Genomic DNA, 20,561 nt, shown 5'->3' on the forward strand with positions numbered 1-20,561 from the left:
ATCAAAGGGGACTCATGGGAGTGACTGCAGTTTTTTCCCAAATGAATACACTTGGAAGAAAACTGCAGGGATAAGGTACATTTCCTAGAGAGCTCACATCATTAAAAAAAAATACATAAAACATGAATTTGTAAAAGAGCTTTAAAAAGAAAAATACTGTCACTGTTTTAGTATCTCCTTTTCATAAATGAGGCTGGTGTGTCAGAATAGACTGCTGACGTTTTGCTAAAACTTGAGCCTGAATCTCACCAAAGGAAACCCAGACCACAGTGGAATAGATAGGAAGTCAGATACTCAGAGATTGTTGACTGAACGGGTTTATTCAACAGTGGTCTCCTGTTAAATAAAGGTAAATGTGCAACAACTCTGAGTCTCTCATCTCTCACGCATTCCAAAGGGAGAGGCCCTCAGATCCTCAGCTGTGTGCATCGTCAGGCTACCAGAACAACTCCCTGTAGACTAGTACTGGGGAGTTTCTTTCCTTTTGACAGACTTTTAGGTCTTTACTCTTCTTTGCGTGTAGAAGGAATGGCTAGAATTTCTTCTTATCACACTGTAGTTTTCCTTCAAGATTTGTGTTTGGTTGGTTGGTTTCATTGGCAAGCGTCAATGCCGCATTACCCGTCGCTTTCCAGTCTTCATCGGGCCGCCATGAGACCACTGGAAAGTACAGAGTTATCTGCACAAGGCTGGGACCGCTCCTTCATCACGGGGTAGAAGTACGGGTGCTCCATGGCCTCTTTGGCAGTTGGTCTCTGTTGATGGTCATATCGCAGAAGTTTGTCCAGAAGACCTATAGGGCCTTCGGGCTGACGAGATGCCTGTTCTCACTATGGATAAAGTTTTCCCAACGCTTCTGTGAATGTTGTACCAGAATATCGTTGAAGTGCGGATCTAGGCCTGTGTGATACTTCTTCAGATACCCATACAGCTCGTCTGTACCCAGAACCTCAGCAACGCGAACAAGCTGGTCATAGTTATCCTGTCCGTGAAAGAAGGGCTTCTTTCGAAAGATCACACTCGCTAACATGCAGCCCAAACTCCACATGTCCAAGCTATAATCACACACCTGATAGTCCACAAGGAGCTCTGGTCCCTCGAAGTACCGCGAGGCTATGCGGACACTGTACTCGAGGTGGGGACAGAATTCTGCCAGACTCCAGTATATATCAGTCGCAGCTTTTTCTGTGGATGATCTGTCATGACATTGCGAGGTATCACCACCCTGGGCATGAGGTCCTTGCTGCGGCAGTAATGCAGAGCTTTAAGTAGTCTGTGCATACAAAACCGGATATCAAAGTCTGTCAGGGTCTGGTACAGTTGCTTAAAATCTGTGTTATTGATGTATTCAAATACCAAAGCTGGTGTCTTTGGCACAGGGTCCTTCACAGTGTCAACCAGCTTAATGATAATTTGTTCCACAACGAAGGTTCTCCAGAATCTTAACCTCTTGTTTCATCTTCTTTTTCTTCACTGACTTGAGAATTTTTACAAACACTGTCTCTTGTTGGTGATGTTAATGGCCTCAAATACTTCACCATACTTTCCCCGACCAAGTTTTCGAACAAGTCAGTAATCGTCTTGATCACCCCAGCTCGGGGCGTGAGCCTCAGCGTCCCAGAACTCGCGGCTCCTCAGGCCGTTCCCCGCGGCGTAGACCCGGGCCCTGCTGCGCGCGGCCGGGCCGGGCACGGCGGGCGGGACGCGGGGCGCCGCGGGGCGCAGAGGGCGGCGGCGGGCAGAGGAGGCGGCGGGCGGCGGGCCGCCGAAGTAGGAGGAGGAGCGCGGCGCTGGGCGGCCGAGCGAGGCCGAGCCCGCGGGGGCGGACGGGCTCGGGGCGCGGGGGGCGCCGGCCGAGGCGGCCCGGCCCTGGAGCGGCCGGCTGGGCGGCGGGGCGGGCGGCGCTCGCGCTCCGCGACGGCCTCCGCTCGGCTCGCGGTCCGGAGGCGGCGGCGGCGGCGGCGGCACCAGCAGCGGCAGCCGCCGGCCGGGAAAGGGGCAGCGGCGGCGGTGGCGGTGGCGGTGGCGAAGATGCATAGCTGGTTTTTACTACACAGCTCTAAGGAAGACCAGTCTCGTAGACTATGAGGTGAATGTCCCCATCCAGTCCCCAGAGATGTGTACTGCTGCAGCCCCGACCCTGCAGGTGAGGAAATCAAGGATTGCCAGCCAGCGCAATAAAGATCACTTCCCGTTGGGAGAAAAGAGAAGGCTTTATGGAGGCTCTTCTTCTGAGGCAAGTCATAAAGAGCAGGAAGACTTCGGTGCACAAAGATGCTGTGAGAAGGGCAATCCAGGCAGAAGGCACAGAAGAGCAAAGGCAAGGCGTACTTCTGTGGAGAGTGAGTAGTTCTGTTTGGTTGGAGGAAAAGATGTGTGAAGGGTGGAAGAAGGAAGTAAGTTTGGGGAGAGAGAAAGGAGCCAAGCTTCAAACTTTAAATTTTGTTATGTGGGCAGTAAGGAGTCATTGCATGTTTTTGAGGCGAGAAGTGTCATAATCAGGGCTGCGCTTTAGGAAAGTTCCTCTGGTAGCTGGTGTGAGGGGTGGGCTGGAGCAGGCAGAGGCTGGAGATAGGAGGCCAGTAAGAGGGTGGTTACAATTCTGGAAGCTAGAAGTCCAAAATCAAGGTGTTGGAAGGGTTGCTCCCTTCAAAGTCTTTAGGGAAATTTGAATCCATTCCTGGCCTCTTCTGCTGGCTATAGGCATTCCTTGGCTTGTGTGGCTTGTGTGGGCTCACTCCAATCTCTGCCTCCATCTTCACATGGCCTTCCCCTCATCTCTTCGTGACTCTCCTTTGTGTGTCTTCCATAAGGACATTTGTCATTGGATTTAGGGCCCCCCAGATCTCCCAGATTGTGTTAATTACATCTGCAAAGACTCTTATTCCAAATAAGGTCACAATCACAAGCTTCAGGGGTTGGGACACAGACATATCTTTTGGAGGCTCCCTTTCAATCCACTACACAGCTGTTGGCAAGAATGTGGAAAAATGAGAACGCTCATACACTGCTGGTGGGAATGTAAGATGATACAGCAACTTTGGGAAACAGTCTGGTAGTTTCTCAAATGGTAACACAGAGTTACCATATGATTCAGCAATCCCACTCCTAGGTATATACCTGAGAAAAATGAAAACATACGTCCACACAAAAACCTGTATATGAATGTTCATAGCAGCCTTATTCCTATTAGCCAAAAAGTGGAAACAACCCAAATATCCATCAACTAATGGTCCATTCAGAATCAATAAAATCTGGTAAATCCAAACAATGGGATATTATTCAGCAATAAAAAAGATTCATGATACAACGTGGATGAACCTTGAAAACATCACATTGCTGAGTGAAAGGAGCCATTCACAACAGGACACATACTGTATGATTGCAATTCTACAAAATGTCCAGATTAGAAAAATCTATACAGACAGAAGGTTGAGTAATGATCATCCAAGCCGAGGGGTGGGGGTGTGGAGGAAGAGGATGGGGCTAGGGGAGAAATGAGGAGAGACTACTAATATGTACAGGGCTTGGGGGAAGTGATAAGAAATGTTCTAAAACTGATTACAGTGATGGTTGCCCAACCCTATGAATATACTGAAAAACACTGAATTGTGCCTGAAATGAGTGAATCATGATACATGAATTACATCTCAGTAAAGCTGTTATTTTAAAAAGATAAATGTGGAGCACTGCATAAACCTCCTGGAAGCTCCTCAATACACTTGAGTTACCCTCCCATCAGTTCTGCCTTCCTGTGAATACCTGACAGGGGCCCATTACAGCAGCCCCACCTGGACATGAAGGTTGTAAATTGTAGACACCTTCAGATTAGCTGGACACAGGCACAATCAAATATTTCCTGAGCGCCAGCTATACAGAGGCTGCTGCAAGACAGCTGAAGAGCCAGAGATGAATTGCGAGCGCACCTCACCCTCAAGGTGCTCTTTCACATAATGAGAAAGGGTGTGGTCTTTGCCTTCGGGCTCCTCCAACATTGCCTTAATTAACCCCTCTCCCCTCCTCCTCTCCCTCCATGTTCTGTAAGATTTTCTCACAGAAAACTGCAGTAATTATCCATGTATTTACCACCATCACCACCCCCTTTTCTTTCAAAGGGAAGCATATTTAACCTTAGCAGATTTCCCAGACTCATTTGCCTGCAGAACACCTAACAAAAGATCTTGCCCAACCCCCTCATTTTACAGATGGGGAAATGATACCCTGCAGGGGTGGGGGAAAATCCTGTTCACAGTCACAGAGCAGAACATCGGGGCAGAAACCAGAAGCACACCCCAGGCTTTTGATTCCCACCCAAAGCTCTTCTTCCTTTAACAAGACACTGATGACACAGGCATCTTGTCAGTTGAGATACACCCATCTCTGATGACCTCTGTGCTCCTCAGTGTGACAGTGAGAAAGGGAACATGGAGGAGTGGTTAAGAGCATGGATCCCAGAGCCAGGCTGCCTAGGTTGAAGTCCTGGCTCCCCCACAAGCTGGGAGCCCTTGAGACAGTTAACTGAATGTCACTGTGCCCTGATATCCTCATCTTCAATATGGGGAAGGCAAGACGAGCACCTACCTCACAAGGTTGTGAGGATTACATGATTTAACGGGCATAAAGTAATGCACATAATGCCTCAAAGTATGTCTGGAAAAAGGGAATTCTGACACATGCTACAACACGGATGAACTTGAGGACATTATACTAAGTGAAATAAGCCAGTCACAAAAAGACAAATACTATATGATTCCACTTATATGAGATACCTAGAGAAGTCAAAATCACAGAAACAGAAAGGAGAAGGGTGGTTGCCAAAGCCTGGGAGGAGGGAAGAATGATGAGTCCTTGTTTAATGGGCACAGAGTTTCAGTGTTGGAACATGAAAAACTTCCAGAGATACATTGCACAATAATGTGAATATACTTAATACTACTGAACTGTACACAAGTTAAGATGGTAAATTTTATGTTATGTGGAGGATTTTGTTACCAAAATAAATAAATTTTTAAAAAATGTATTTCTGGCACTCAGGGAAGTTGCAGTCACTTACTATCCAGTTCTGTCACGGTTTGGTAAGTAGAGTGACAGGGGAGCCAGCCAACTCTCACCCTTGGTAGCTGTTTTAGGTCCCCTGGAGTCAGAGTGTCCTCATATAGAAGTTCTTCCTTCTCTACCAGGACTTGAACTCAGAATGACTGCAACCAAGCAGTGAAACAAGGTGTCGTAACTCCTGGCATGCTCCATCCCGGAGGGCTCCCCTCTGAGGCTTCTTCTAGCTGTAAATTCCTCCAAGATTCCATCTTCCTCATCCTTCAGAGCTGAGGCCAAAGCTCTGCCCACAGAAGTCTTCCTCCACCTCCTGGCAGGCAGCTGACACCAGTTCTCTTGCTTCTGAAATAGCTGACAATCTCTCTGTGGGAGTAGAGTCCTGGTTTTACATTCCCAACAGTGTGTGGGCTCCTGAGGGCAGGATGCAATCCCACAAGCAGAAGTGCTTAGCATGTTGGATGCATGTCTGAATGGATGAGTTGAACTTTCCTGGAGCTTCCAGGTCCACAAAGACTTCCTCCACAGTAACAGCTCCCTTTCACTTCATGCATTTGCAACCTAGTCCTCTCTCTGAAAGGACTGAGGACTCCCTGCCTTACATAACTGACAGATGTGTCCGAGGCTCCTCTCCACCCAAGACCATGAACTCCCTGAAGGAATGGACCAGGTCTGAGCCACCTTTATATCCAGAGTATTTATCACAAAATTTTACACAGGGTCGAGATGAAAATATGTTGAATTAAATTTGTTTTGCTATTTTAAAAAAAAAGCTTTATGTTCTAAAATATTAACCACAGAATTATTTATGCTAGAGAAAAATACAAAATAACTGAAATACCCAACAATAAGAAAATAACAAACTTAATTATAGTGAAGCTTGATGAAACATTTTGTAGCCATTGAAAATAGTAAGTATGAACAATGAGTAACAAGAGAGAAAACTTTCATGGGATGAAGTTAAGCAGAGAAAGTGGGTCATGAAATGTGTACACACTCTGACTACAGCTGTAACTGACAACATGTACTAAGGGCTAAGTATTTATAAACACTTCCCACCTACTTCTTACAACTCTTTGGGTTGGGTTTTATAATCCCACTTTCTCAGAGAAGAAAACGGAGGTTTGCAGAGGTTAAGTGCCACGCTCAAGGTCTCACGGTTGGTAAGACATTCAGGCACAACCCAGCCCCGGGTGGTCTATGCTGGTCCCTAAGTCCAAGCTCTTTACCACTTCGTTATACTGCCTTCCAGCAAAACCAACTCTGTAAGTATGGTAGTATTCTTGGAGAAGTGAAAGCTCAAAGTTCAGGCAGTAGGTTATGAGTATAATATTAATAATATTATTCAACATTATTTGAATAGTAACTTTAAAACATTTTAAGGATAAGAAACAGGATGTCAATGACAGAATTTCCTCAGAGCAGCAAGGTGGGAGAATATCTGGCAACAGGATATGCAGCTAAAAAAGCACCTGAGAGCTGGCTAGATTGATGGGGAAGCTCCTTTACTGGGCAGGGAAGCATGATTTGTGCAATTCAGGGAGGCCAGCACAGGGCACCAAAACTTGGGAAACGCTTGGCGGATGAGTATTTCTTGAATATTTAATGAATGAACGGGTGAGTGCCTCTGAGAGCTGCTTAGGAGGCTACTGACGCTAACTGCTGGGAGAAGGGATGGATTGGTTCCTGGGACACAGTGTATACGTCCCAGGAGTGTGTGTACCTGTGTGTGCGCGCGCACATGCCTGTGTGTAGGTGGGACTTGGAAGGCAGAAGGAAGAGGCAGGAGCCTTTGAGAGGCTGGGATTTGGTCCTTCTCTCACCTCTGACCTCTATCAGCTAATGGTATGGATCTCAGCCTGAGATCACCAATAAGCCTGTGGAGTGGAGTGTTCAGCCATCCATCCTGGCTGCCCTCCCCACCCCCACCAGGCTCCACCTCATTTCCACCCATTCCAACCGCAGTGTTCAGTCTTCTCTCCCTTTGCCTGAAAGCTCTGGGCTTCCTGCAGACATATCATGTCTGCTAGCTGCTTTATCTCCATTATCTCATTTCATCACTCCAGCAAGACTGCAGGTAGGTTCCATGATTATTCCCTGAGGTATAATGGTAAATAAATATCTGGTCTTTCCCTCCAATTCCTGGCACAGAACTCCATTCCTGAGTGATAGGGGTGACAGGAGTGTCTTTTGTTATTCATGATAAGCTTCTTTCAACCATACCAAGTGAAGGCTAATGAGGTCACTCTTGAGACCTCCATATAGCTTCAAGATGGGGACTGTTTACCCAAAAGACCAAGACCTGATTAGAGGGTTGGAACTTTCAGCCCTACCTTCCCACCCCTGACCTTGGTGGGTGGTGGTGGGGAGATAGGCTGGAGGTTGAGTTCAATCACCACTGGCCAATGATTTAATCAATCATATATACTGAAGACTCTGTTTAAAAACAAAACTAAACTAAAAACTGGGCTCAGACTGCTTCTGAGTTGAGGAACACAACAAGGTGCTTGGATGGCGGTGCACTCCAACTCCATGGGGACAGAATGTCCTTCACTCAGGACTCTGATTTCATCCTATGAGCCTCCTCATCTGGCTGTTCACTTATATCCTTCATGATGAACTGCAATAGTAAGTTTATTATTATAAAACTCTCTGGAGTTTTGTGAGTTATTCTAGCAAATTATTGAACCTGAGGAATAGGGTTGTGGGAAGCCCTGACTTTATAGCCAAGTCTGGCAGAAGTGCAGGTAACCTGGGGACCCAATGGTTGTGAAGTGAGTCCAGCCTTGTGGGACTGAGCCTTTAACCTGTGAAGTCTGACACTAGCTCTGGGCAGTCAGTATTAGAACTGAATTGGATTGCAGGACATTTAGTTGGTGTCAGAGAGCTGGAGAAGTGATGTTGGGAAAGACATCACATATTTGGTGTCAGGGGAAGAAGAAGAACCCCTCATTCCCACTTTGCAGATGAGGACTCTCTGCTGCAGGACTGGGCTGAAATCCTAAATTTGGTATTAACTCCCTCACCTTCCCCACGGGATTAAGGAACCCCACTCCCTTCTTTCATGAGTGGCTTCAAGAAGCCATTGAGATGATGAATGTGGAAGCACTTTGTACACCGGGGAGATAAGAATTAGAGAACAAAAGGGTCTGATGTTGGTTCAAATCCCAGCTTCATTGCTCATTTCCTGGGTGATCATGAAGAGTTAATCTCTCTGGACTTATTTTCTCACCTACAAATGAGAGAAATAGCACTGATCGGTGAGGATTTAATTATTTAGACATCAGATGTCAGGCACTTCACACACCCTGACACAGGAAGCTCTAGTAAACAGGAGCTCTTAATAATAGCAGAATGTAAAATCCAGGAGCTCACTAACCATAGCTTTTTGGGTTTTTTTAACCAAAAGACAGGAAGACATAATGTCAAAGCCAGATTGATATCAGGGAATGTGATTTACATGGAAATCAGAAAGTTCTGAATATACAAAACAAGCCAAGCCAGGTGTGAAAATAAGGCCCTGAAGCTCTCGTATTTTTAGAAGCCATTTGCCTGCCATTCTTGTTCCATTTCCCTAGCTCCCTGTGGGGATGGGTTTTTTAAATAACTTGACTGCTGATCTGCAAAGATATCCTCATTCAAGGTGATCAACTAGTGCCCTCCACTCCACTTCATTCATCCAATTATCTGTCCATTCAGCAAACATTTCCGCAGCTCCTGCTCTGGGCCAGCACTGCAGTAACTGCTGGTGACACAGTGGTGAACCCAGACCCATTCCTGGCATCAAGGAACTGCTAGTCTAGTCCAGAAAACAGACAAATCAGGCACCTGGTACAGGGAAGGGACAGCTTCTCTGAAGAGGTGGCACATGAGGAGCCACCCGGTGAAAGGCTGGGGGAGAGAGGTCAAGGCAGGGCAGGACCAGGTAAGAGAAAAGCCAGAGAGATGTTTGGAAAAAAGGGCAAGTAAGGAGGTGTGGTGGAGGAGGAGCCCAGAGAGATGCAAAGAGCCCTGATCTTGAAGGATGGAACTGGAATTTTGAACCAGATTAAACATCCGCTTGACGTAGGAAACGTGGGCAAGGACAGGGAGTGGGGAAGAGTCACCATGGCCACCCAGGAGGGTTTTTGTTTGTTTTATTTTTAGTCCTGGGGCTTCAAAGGGACTAGATTCTGAACCTGGCTCCATACTAACTTCTTGTTTGATCTTGGCAAGCCACTGACTCTCTCTAAGCCTCATATTTTTAATTTTTAAAATTTTCTTTCTTTATTTTTTAAAAATCATTCCTTCCTTTTTTTCCCCAGTTTTATTGAGATATCATTGACATACAACACTGTGTACTTTTTTAATGGAGGTACTGGGGATTGAACCCAATACCTTGTGCTTGCTAGGCACACACTCTACCACTGAGCTATATGCTCCCCACCAAGCCTAATTTTTTTTTAAATTGAAGTATAGTTGATTTACAATGTTGTGTTAGGTTCAGGTGTATAGCAAAGTAAATCAGTTATATTTATTTCTTTTTCTAGGTGCCTCGTTAGCGCCGTAGGTAGCACGTCAGTCTCATATTTTTTTTTCCTTTTCAAATCTTTTCCAATATAGGTTATTATGAGATACTGAATATAGTTCCCTGTGCTATACATTAGGTCTATGTTGTTCATTTTATATATAGTATTATGTATCTGTTAATCCCAAACTCCTGATTTATCCCTTCCCCCATTCCCCTTTTGGTAACGATAAGATTGTTTTCTATGTCTGTGAGTCTTATTTCTGTTTTGTAAATAAGTTCAACTGTGTCATTTTTTTTAGATTCCACATATAAGGTAGCATATGATATTTGTCTTTCTCTGTCTGAATTAATCACCTAGTATGATAGCATCTAAGTTCATCCATGTTGCTGCAAATGGCATTATTTCATTCTTTTTTTATGTCTAAGACTCATTTTTATCAACTCTGAGGCTGAGAGAGGGAAGGAGATGAATTCAAGATTATGTAACTTGAACCCTAAATCCGGGCTCAGTATGTTTCTAGTACATCAAACTGGTCTGTGATATCTGATTCTGGGGAGAACAGTGCATATAAAATTGAAGATCATCGAAAGGACTTTGGATAAATTGTGCAAATAAAATAAATAGTGTGAGTGTGAGTAGGACTGTGGCTAAGGTTAGTGTCTGTGGCAGTAAGGCATAGAGCCTAAGGGTTTATAAATTCAAAACCAGGATAGATGCATTTGAATGAGATTGGTATGTGAGGCTACCCTAACAAAATCAAACACAGCAGGCACTCACAGACTCTTACCACATGACCCAGCAATCATGCTCCTTGGTATTTACCTAAATGAGTTGAAACATTATGTTCACATTAAACCCTATATACAAATATTTACAGAAACTTTATTCATAATTGCCAAAATTTGGAAGCAACCAAGATATCTTTCATTAGGTAAATGGATAAATAAACTGTGGTACCTCTACACAATGAAATATCATGCAGTGCTAAAAAGAAATGAACCACTAAGCCATGAAAAGACAAGGAGGAACCTTAAATTCATATTACTAAGTGAAGAAAGCCAATCTGAAAAGACTCCATATTGCATGATCCCAGCTATATGACATTTATGACATTCTTTTTTTTTTTTTGCAGGGGGAGGTAATCAGGTTTATTTATTTAGTTAGTTTTTTGATGGAGGTACTGGGGATTGAATCCAGGACCTCGTGCATGCTAAGCATGTGCTCTGCCACTTGAGCTTTACCCTTCCCCCGCAACTATATGACATTCTTGAAAAGGCAAAACTATGGAGACAGTAAAAAGATCAGTGGAGGTAAAAAGATAGTTACCAGGGATTTGGATGAAGGAAGTATAAATAGGTGGAGCACAGGATTTTTTATGGTAGTGAAACTATTCTGTACTATAATGATGAATGTGTGTCCTTATATATTTGTCAAAACCTCTAGAATGTTAACACAAAGCATGATCCCCTAATGTAAACTATGGTCTCGGTTGATAATGATGTGTCAATGTTGGCTCATCAGCTGTAACAAATATACCACTCCAGCTAGGGACGTAGACAGTGGGGGAGGCTGGAAGGATGGGTTCGGGGTGAATGTAGGAACTCTCTGTATTTTTCCACTTAATTTACTGTGAATCTAAAATGGCTTCAAAAAATAAAATCTATTAATTTTTTAAACTGACAAGAAGAAATATAAAACCAAGTAGTCCTATGATTAGATACATTGAATTAAGTGTTGAAAATACTTTAACAAAAAGAGCAACAAATCCAGAAGATTTGAATAACAAATTCTATCAAACATTGAAGAAACAATAATTCTAATAGAAAATAGGGACCATTTCCTAATTATTTTATAATTATACCACTACTGGATTTGAAAACTTGAAAATAACATTAGAAGAAAGGATACTTCAGACCAACCTTATACATGAGCTAGTTGCAAAACCTCCAAACAAAGTATTAGCAAACAAAATCCAGCAATATATAAAAATGACAATACATTATGTTTCGATTAAGGTTTATCCCCCAAATGCAAGGTGCTTAGCATTTTTGAAAATCAGATTAACTTTAACAGATTTAAGAGTGTAGTTATCTCAACAGATGGAGAAAAGGCATCTGAAAAATCAACATCCAACTCATAACAAAATTTCCTAAAATCTAGGTATAGAGGGAAACTTCTTAACCTGATAAGTGTACCCAAAAAAGTACAGCAAAATATAATATTTAATTGTGAAACATTAAAACATTCTTTTAAGATAAAGATCAAAATAAGGATGTCAAGTTCCGTCATTTCTAGTCATCATTGCATTGAAAGCAATAAGGCAAAAAAATAAGAAAGAAAAAGTTTATATATATATATATACACACACACATATATATATGTATATATATATGAAATAAAAGTGTCATTACTCACAGTTAATATGATTTTTTATATTGAAAACCCAAAGAAATTTGTGATAAATTATTAGATTTTTTAAGAGAGTTGAGCCAGTTACCAGATACAAAATCAATGTGAAAAAAATCAGTTGTATTTGCACCTATCAACAACAAACAAGTAGATAAGCAATTTAAGAACAGCTAACATTTTTTAAGTCAGACAGAGAAAGGCAAATACTTATGATCTCATTCATATGTAGAATCTAAAAAAGCTAAACTCATAGAAACAGTGAATAGATTGATGGATGCCAGGGGCTTAGGGGTGGGAGAAATGAGGAAATGTTAGTCAAAGGGTACAAACTTCCAGTTATAAGAGGAGTGAATTCTGGGGATCTAATCTACAGCATGGTGACCATAGTTAACAACACTGTACTGTATACTTGTAAGTTGCTAAGAGAGTAGATCTTAAATGTTCCCACCACACACACAACAAAAAATCGTAATTATGTGAAGTGAAGGATGTTAACTGCCTTTATTGTAGTAAACATCTTGCAGAACATACGTATATCAAATTATGTTGTACACCTTAAACTTACACAATGTTATATGTCAGTTATAGTTCCATAAAGGTTGGAGGGGGAGAGAAGGACAGATAACATTTCCAATTTCATCCAAAAGAAGTACAAAGTGTTGGGAATAATTTTAATAAGATGTACAAGACCTTTATGGAGAAAAATAGAAAACTTTATTGATGAACATTAAGGAAAACCTAATTGAAATGATATGTAATTGAAATGATACATAAATCGTATTTATAAATTAGAAGACTTAATATCTATAAACGTCTAGTTCTAGTCACCAGTGTATGGGAAGTAAAGAAAATAGAGAAGCATGTTAAACTACACCATAAAAATACAATCTAAAATGTGGAAAACTCCATAAGGCCAACAACCTAGTTTTTTCAAAAAATAATTCCAAGGGAAAAATAAAAGCTGGGGTGGGAATTTATATATTAAATGAGACTCAAGACCAATCACAACCAACCCCAAGGCTTCTCACTGCAATAAAAAATTTTTTAATCCCAAACAAAATGTAAAAATAAAATAGTGGGGGAGGGCATACTGAAGTGGCAGAGCACATTCTTCCCCCCACAACAGAAAAGTAAAATAAATAAATAAATAAAACAATTACATTTATGAGACAACTGGAAGTCTAAACCTTCTCATTTAACTATCAAGTTGCCCTTGATGGTATTAAGGAATTAATGTGGTTTTTCTCTTTGGGGTTTTTTGGGTATGACATTGATATTGGGGTTTTATCTCTTAAAGATATATGTTGAATTACAGGTGAATTTATATGATGTCTGGGATATTCTGAAAATCATACAACAGTAGGGGAAGATGGGAATATGGATGGGACAGAAGTTGAACACAACTGATGGCTGCTGGAGCTGGGCAGCCAATGAGTACCTGTGGGTACATCATATTTTTTGTTTTGTATGTGCTCAATTTTTTAGATTTTTAAATTAAATAATATATATAAAGTGTGTATAAAATTTTGCTAATTCATTTGCAGATTCAATACAATCCAAATGCAAATCTCAACAAGAGACTGTTTAAATAAATGTAACACATATATGTTTATAAAATACTATATAGTCTTTAAAATGATGCTCTTGAAAAATATTTAAGTACACTGAAAGTTGTTTGTGCATATTAAAGGCAGAATTTGGGGTTAAAAGGCAGATTATACAGCAGTATGTGTAGTAGATGGCCATTTATGTAAAAAATGGACCAGAACTGAGATAAGAAATTTCTGCAGGAGGTTAAGCATTGCAGAAATTAATTTAGGTGAATAGTTTTTAACCTTCACTATGCATCAGAATCACCTATGAGAACTTAAAAAATATGCAGATGCCCAGGTCTCACACCAAAGTTTCCATTTCAACTGGTCTGAAATGGGGCCAGCCATCGTTAGATTTTAAAATTTCAGCGGGTGATTCTAACGTGCAGGACTGAGAGCCAATGATCTACATTTACAAAGAGAAGCAGAAAGATGGATAGAGAGTAGGAAGACAGATTAGATATATAGGTAGATAATTCATAGATTTTTGATTGATAGATGACGAGTAGACAGGTAAATGATAGGTGGGTTAGATAGTAAATCAAAGTCTGAAGAAAGGGAGGAGGGGATGGGGGAAGGGGAGGGAGAAGAAAGGAGGGAATTTGTAATGACACAGCAGATCAGAAATGAGCCACAACTCAATACCTAATTGAACAAAAAGAGAATGAAACAAAAGTGAACACTAAAAAATACAATAAAACAAAAAGTGAACATGTCTATATGATACAATGAAATGTATAAGTTGACTATTCTTTTATTTATTATATTTACTTAAAATCCATACCCCCTACTTTTCAAGGATATCAGTGATATCTTAAAAGTTAAAGAATGGAAGAATGGAGAATGACAGCTTAATGAGTGAGCAGTTTCCCTTAGGGGTGATGAAATGTTCTGTAACTAGAGATGATTGTACAGTATTGTGAATGTACTAAATGTCACTAATGGTAAATTTTATGTTATGTGGATAAAAAATACATTAAATGAAGATTGATTAAAGACTAAGGTTAGAGCCAGTTTAAAAGTGCAGAGGATGTTACCAGGCAATTGGGATGAGTTAATTATTGCTTCCAGTACAAAATTTGTTCCAAGTCTCCTAGCAGTTGAGGCAAAAAAGAAATCTGGCAGGTTATCGGGTTCTTTGTATATACTGAGGGCCCTTGGCATATCAGGGGCTACCTCTTGTTTCATTTTGACCCTTGCTCTATACCACATGCCCAGCGAGCGCGGAAGGGAAAGTGGGAGCCCTTTGGAACGTTTGACTCAGCTGAGAAAGGACGATTTGCCTTGGCTGGGAGAGGCAAGTCAGAGCTCAGCTCCTTCCCCTCAGAGCCTGTCATCAAACCGCTCTTAAGAATAGCAGCTCCTGCCATTGCGTGGCCTCGGCCTCGGCTGGTGGGTCTGAATGGCTGTTTGTTCAGCCTGAGCCGCGCAGAATCAGCCCTGACAGTGATGGCCCAGTAGGTATTATGAAAGGGGACCCAGCTTACCTGCCCTAAGACAGACAAAGCACATAGTTTGACAGGCAAAACAGAGCCAGCCTCTTTACTCCCAGGCAGCCAAGGGGCTATTCAAAGCCTGGACCTGGAAGATTTTCATGAGGTGCTGACATACGAAACCGGAATGCAGCAGGAACAAGGCAGAACTGGCACCACATGCAGTCAGGCATGGCAGGTGTCTCCAGCATCCAAACCGGGCCTTCTGGAGCTTTGACTAGGCTCCACCCATGAGAGAGAGAGAGAGAGAGGGCGCTTTGGGAGAGAGGGCCCCAACTTTCAGGCCTGAGCCTTCGGCAAACCTCACCTTTACCACCACCCTTATTGTTGTCCAACTGAGGAAAACCTTTCCAGGCCCTTCTCGTGGAAAACAGGACGTGGGTGCAGAGAGCCAGGAGTACTTGGCTCCTCGGTTACTAGCCAAGCTGCGCATGTCAGGGGCTGGCAGAGGCAGCAAAGGAACAGGTACTGAGTGCCCGCTGCACGCCAGGCGCTATGCAGGGGCTCCACCCTCAGGCACTGGTTTCACCCTCACAGGCACCCCACAAGGTAAGTACCCCATTATCTCTATTTCGCACGTGAGAAAACAGGCTCCAAAGAGGAACTTGCCCAAAGTTATACAACTGGGAAATGGCAGACCCAGCATTTGAACGCAGGTCTCCTTGGCCCCCAAACCCATGCTGTTTCTACCTAAATGGAGCCAGTTCACAAGACCCACAGCTCCTGGAATCACACTCTGTTTTCAAAGTGGCTTTGGCACTTTCTCGCTCTGTGATCCAGGTAGGTATTCATTCCCCCTTCTCAAGGCCTCAACGTCCCCATCGGTAGTATGAGGTACTTGTGAGCACTGAATGGATCAGGCAGGTGAGGATGCCTAGATGTCCACTGGTGTAAGTCATCACTGCTGAGCTGCACACTTTTTGACTGCTCTCAAAAACCACTCCCACCCTCAAAGGAGATCACCAGACCTATATAGATAACACTTTCTCTGGTCCTCTCTCAGAATTCTAAAAGAACATTCTCTGTCCAGTGTTGTGAGCAATGTGAGAGCAGAATTGCACCCGACTTGTCTACTCTCAAAATATCAACACAGAGCCCAGCATTTACTAGTGGCTCAAGAAATGCTGTTGAATGAACGAAAACATGAATGCATGGTTTGCCACGAGACGTACCATGTGTTGTGCTGGAAAGAGCTGGGCATCAGAGCACGTGGTTCTGGCTTTGCCACTAACTCACTATGTGGTTTTTAGCCACTCACTGGCCCCTCTGGACCTCAATGACCCCATTTATAAAATGAGGGAGGAGAACCAGGTACTCTCTAGCAGCCCGTGTCAGCTCTGATTCTGTAGGGACAGGGGAAAGAAAGATCTCACCCTCTGCAGTGATCTTCCCCTCTCCATGGAAAACTAAAGCTATATCATAGCCACGTTTGAGGATAGCCCGGGACATTCTAAATAAATGGTGGGGTGGGGGGGTATAGCTCAGTGGTAGAGCCCAGGCTTAGCATGCACGAAGTCCTAGGTTCAATCCCCAGTACTTCCATTAAAAAACAATGGCGAAAATTTTATGCCATGTGAATTATATCTCAATAAAGCTATTATTTCTAAAAAATTAAATTAAAAATAAACAAGCTGGGTGCAAAGCTGTGTCTCACGGTCTGGGCTCTTTCTCCTTGACTCCAGTGGGATATATGAGTCGGAGAATAAAGTCAACATTCAGACCTAAGGGAAGACGTTATGATCAAGAATGTTTCAAGCCAGTTGTGCCTGTGGTTGCCCACCACGATAAGCAACCTCAACAAAGGGAGCCACCAACTAAAAGTTAGGACATTACACCTGGTCAACAGAAAAAGATGAAGGAGCATCTGCAGTTCAAGAGCCTGCCCTGGAAGCTAATCAACAGGAACTGGCTCAGCCAGGGACTGGGCGTGAGCGTGGAGTTGGTCCTGATGTCACGGGGAAGACACTACCAAATCCAGAGCCCATTAAAATGCCAGAAGCAGGCGAAGGGCAACCACAGGTTTAAACGAAGACAAGCTGTAACCATGCAGGCTGTTCTTGTGTTGGAAATGTGACTGTTAAAATTCTCTCAGTGAAGTTTTGCAGTTTTATACAAAAATAAATAAATGAATGAATGAATGGCAGATCTGTCCCTGATTCAATCAGAAGCAGGCAAGCAACATTCTCAACAGTCAAATCCTTCCGTGCATGAAACAGAGACTTGCTCACGTGTGCAGCGTACTTTATAGTTTGCAAAACACTTCCCCTCCTTTCTCTCATTCAAACCTCAGCACAGCCTTATGAAGAGGACAGGACAGATGTCATTTCCCCATTTACTGACCTGCCCCAGGGGGCTTATGGAGGGAAAAAAGTACAGATGAGATGTGGACCCAGAACCAACTCCTGACTCCAAATTCTGCCTCCTTCCCTTTACACAGCTTGCTTGTACACAGGCAGTGAGGAGATGAACTCATTCTACCAAAACTAGATTTGGAGGGTCACAAGTTTACCATCTGGGTGGAAAACTGCCCAGCACGATGGAGCATTTTTAAGTCAAATTTGGGGAAGAAGGGTGCAGTGCACTGAGACCAGGTGGGCTTGTAGCCATGGAGAGTCAGCTGTACAGGAAGGAGGAGTCCAAGCCCGTGTCCAGGCATCGTACGTCAGCTCCTTGAAGCAGCTGGGAAGATGATCTGCATGCAATCTCTGAACATTGAGATACTGAAATACTGTGATGCCCCACAGACAAATAACCACTGCCTGAGGCCCCATCGCCACCCCTACCCATGCCCCTAGCTGTCCTGGTTCTCTCAGCCCTTCCCCAGGATCCCCTGGAAAGCCCCCAAGATTCTGCAACTAATGGGTTAAAGTCTGAAACAGCAGGGGAGCAGGGTACTGTCCTACCAGGCTTCCATTCTAATTGGCCACTTATTCCAACACATACAATCTGATTGGTCAACACCCTTGACTTACTGGTTTGGTTTTTTTAACCAAAAAAAAAAGGCTTTATTGAGGTATAATAGATACATAAAAAACTACATATATTTAATGCATATGTTTTGATGAGTTTGGATATTGCTTATACCTATGATACTATCACCTCAATCAAGGTAACAGATATATCTATTACCTCAAAAAGATTCATTGCGTCCCTTTTTGTGTGTGTTATAAGAACACTTAGCATGAGATCTACCCTCCTAACAAATTTTTAAGTGCACAACACCTTATTGTTAACCATAGGCACGATGACCTACGGGAGATCTCTATAACTTATTCACGTTGTGTAACTGTAACTTTATATTCATTGAACAACATACTGTTTGTTAAATATGTTTATTATTACTCCATCTGGCTAGCGAGATTGTAGAGAATCTCTTAGAGCTTTTCGATTGTTCTGAGTGTGATGATAATTTTCTTAACAGCTATAAATTCCACAGTTCTCACAACAGGCACACATACATGTAGGGTAGCCACATTTTTTTAGTAAATCCTGAGTGATAAATTTCATGTCCAGAAAATGACCAAAACTTAAGTGACATCTTTAAATGAATTTGCATTTTATTTATGATGCAACTTAACACAGACTTAAAAAGTAGTCATACATAATGTATGTGAGCCCTGTGAATGACTCAATCAATAGACAATGCCTAGTGCTCATGAGCACTGGAGGATACTTTGTAGTCGTCTCTTCTGTGGGGGTAAGAACAACTACCAATCTAGCCAACCAAATCTCCCCCCTCCATTTGAAAGCTGGAAAAACTGAGGCTGGACCTCCTCAAACCCACTGTTGGGCTGCATCTTGCAGGCATGCAAGCCCTGTACGTGTTCAGCCTCAAGACCGAAGAAAGAACCCAGAGACAGCCACAGAGACGCAATGGTTTCTTGGACAGGGGATCTTACAAAAGGTTCCTGGGGTGACACCCTACCATGGATGTGGACAGCAGACGGCAGGCAGGACACGGCAGCAGTCCTCTTCACTGCCTCTGGGAGAGGGAGGTTACTAGTTATAGACAGAACTGACATCAGGTTGGCTCATTGGTTACCAGGGAAACAGGCAGAGGAACACGCCCCTTACTGCCACTTTGACAAACTGTCCTAGTGGAGACATCTGATCTAAAGATTAGAACAACCACCACCTAGGGCCCGGGGCAAGTACCTAGGTATTTACTGATTAGGCACTATGATTAAGAGGGCAGGTCAGTCATGTGAGTAGATGTAGGTAAAGCAGGGACTAGCAGGTGAGGTACAGAGAGCAAGAGGACAGCCATCTTGGGTGGCTGGGTCATACACTCACTCACCACTTGGAGCTAAAACTTGAAGCAGCTTCGCATCCAAGATTTATTGTGTCCAGGGGTGTTGAATTAGGGGGTGCTGACTGGGCAGAAGACATCCCAAGCTGGGCCTCCAGTGACCCTCCCGTTATAAGGCAGGTATCATTCATGGAGATAGCCAGCAAAGATCTACTGTCTTTTCACTGACTGAGGTCAATCAGCCTTACAGCAGCCACTCAAGCCTATTAGACTAGGGGATGCGGGGAGGTTTTGCAACACTGCTCAATCCTGAGAAGAACCCAGTGAGTGATGACAGGTCTCATGGGCCCCAGAAGCAAAGGACACTGTGAGGCAAGGTTAGAAGTGTAATAACATGGGAATATACTAAGGTACTACAATGAAAGTCTATGGGCTTTGACAGGAAACAGGGGGCTTCAAATCCATCTCAGGTATATGGCCTGAGGTACATGAACTTTTCAGATCTCAGTTTCTAAATCTGTGAAATGGGACTGTTCTGGGGATTGATTAAATGGACTAACATATGTGTAACTCCTATTCAAAGCATGATACAGGTATATTGCTCAACAAATGTTCAGCTTCCCAGAATCATCAGGAAAATACAAACCCCTCCATCCAGCAGGAAAACTACAGTCTGACAATTCTGTCCACTTTTCCAATCCTTTGTTCTTTCATTTTTTCTTCTCTCCAATTTTCCCACATCTAGCACTACTACAAAGCAACTTTAAGCTCAGTTCTGCTAACTATACCAGGCTAAGCCATACCCAGATTCCTGACCCATAGAAACAGTGAGATGATAAATGTTTGCTGTTTTAAGCCACTAATTTTGTGGCTTACAGCAATAGATTATAAACATAATATCAGTCATGAGGGAAATGCAAATTAAAGCTACCATGAGATAACACTATATAAAAAGGGTAAAATTTAAAAGGCTGCACTAATCAAGTTTTGGTGAGGAGGTGGAGCAATCAAAACTCTCATCTACTGCTAGTAGAAATAAAAGAAATACAGCCATTTTGTGAAAACAGTTTGGTAACTTCTTAAAAATTTAAACATATGCCTACAATCTGACCCAGATACACCTCTCCTGGATATCTACTGAAGAGAAATGAGAACAGAGCCATGCAAGACTTGTACAGGACTATTTACGGCAGCTTGTATGTAAGAGCCAAAAATGGAAACAACCCAAATGTCTATCAACAAGTGAATGGATAGCGGG

General features: G+C 42.9%; 1 protein-coding gene and 1 pseudogene across 1 annotated transcript; one reads left to right on the forward strand and one right to left on the reverse strand.

Annotated features, from left to right (window-relative positions):
- Positions 1 to 315: 315 nt before the first annotated feature.
- Positions 316 to 1,719, reverse strand: LOC102531610 (casein kinase II subunit alpha' pseudogene; annotated as a pseudogene).
- Positions 1,720 to 16,721: 15,002 nt separating this feature from the next.
- LOC140695869 (X antigen family member 3-like) lies at positions 16,722 to 17,095 on the forward strand. Its single transcript, XM_072958977.1, is given in 2 exon segments — positions 16,722 to 16,895; positions 16,898 to 17,095. Coding segments are annotated over 2 exon segments (333 nt in total). The 5' UTR covers positions 16,722 to 16,744; the 3' UTR covers positions 17,080 to 17,095.
- The last annotated feature ends 3,466 nt before the right edge of the window (positions 17,096 to 20,561 follow it).

The sequence above is a fragment of the Vicugna pacos genome, chromosome 4, assembly GCF_048564905.1.
Source record: "Vicugna pacos chromosome 4, VicPac4, whole genome shotgun sequence".
NCBI classification, from domain to species: Eukaryota; Metazoa; Chordata; class Mammalia; order Artiodactyla; family Camelidae; genus Vicugna; species Vicugna pacos.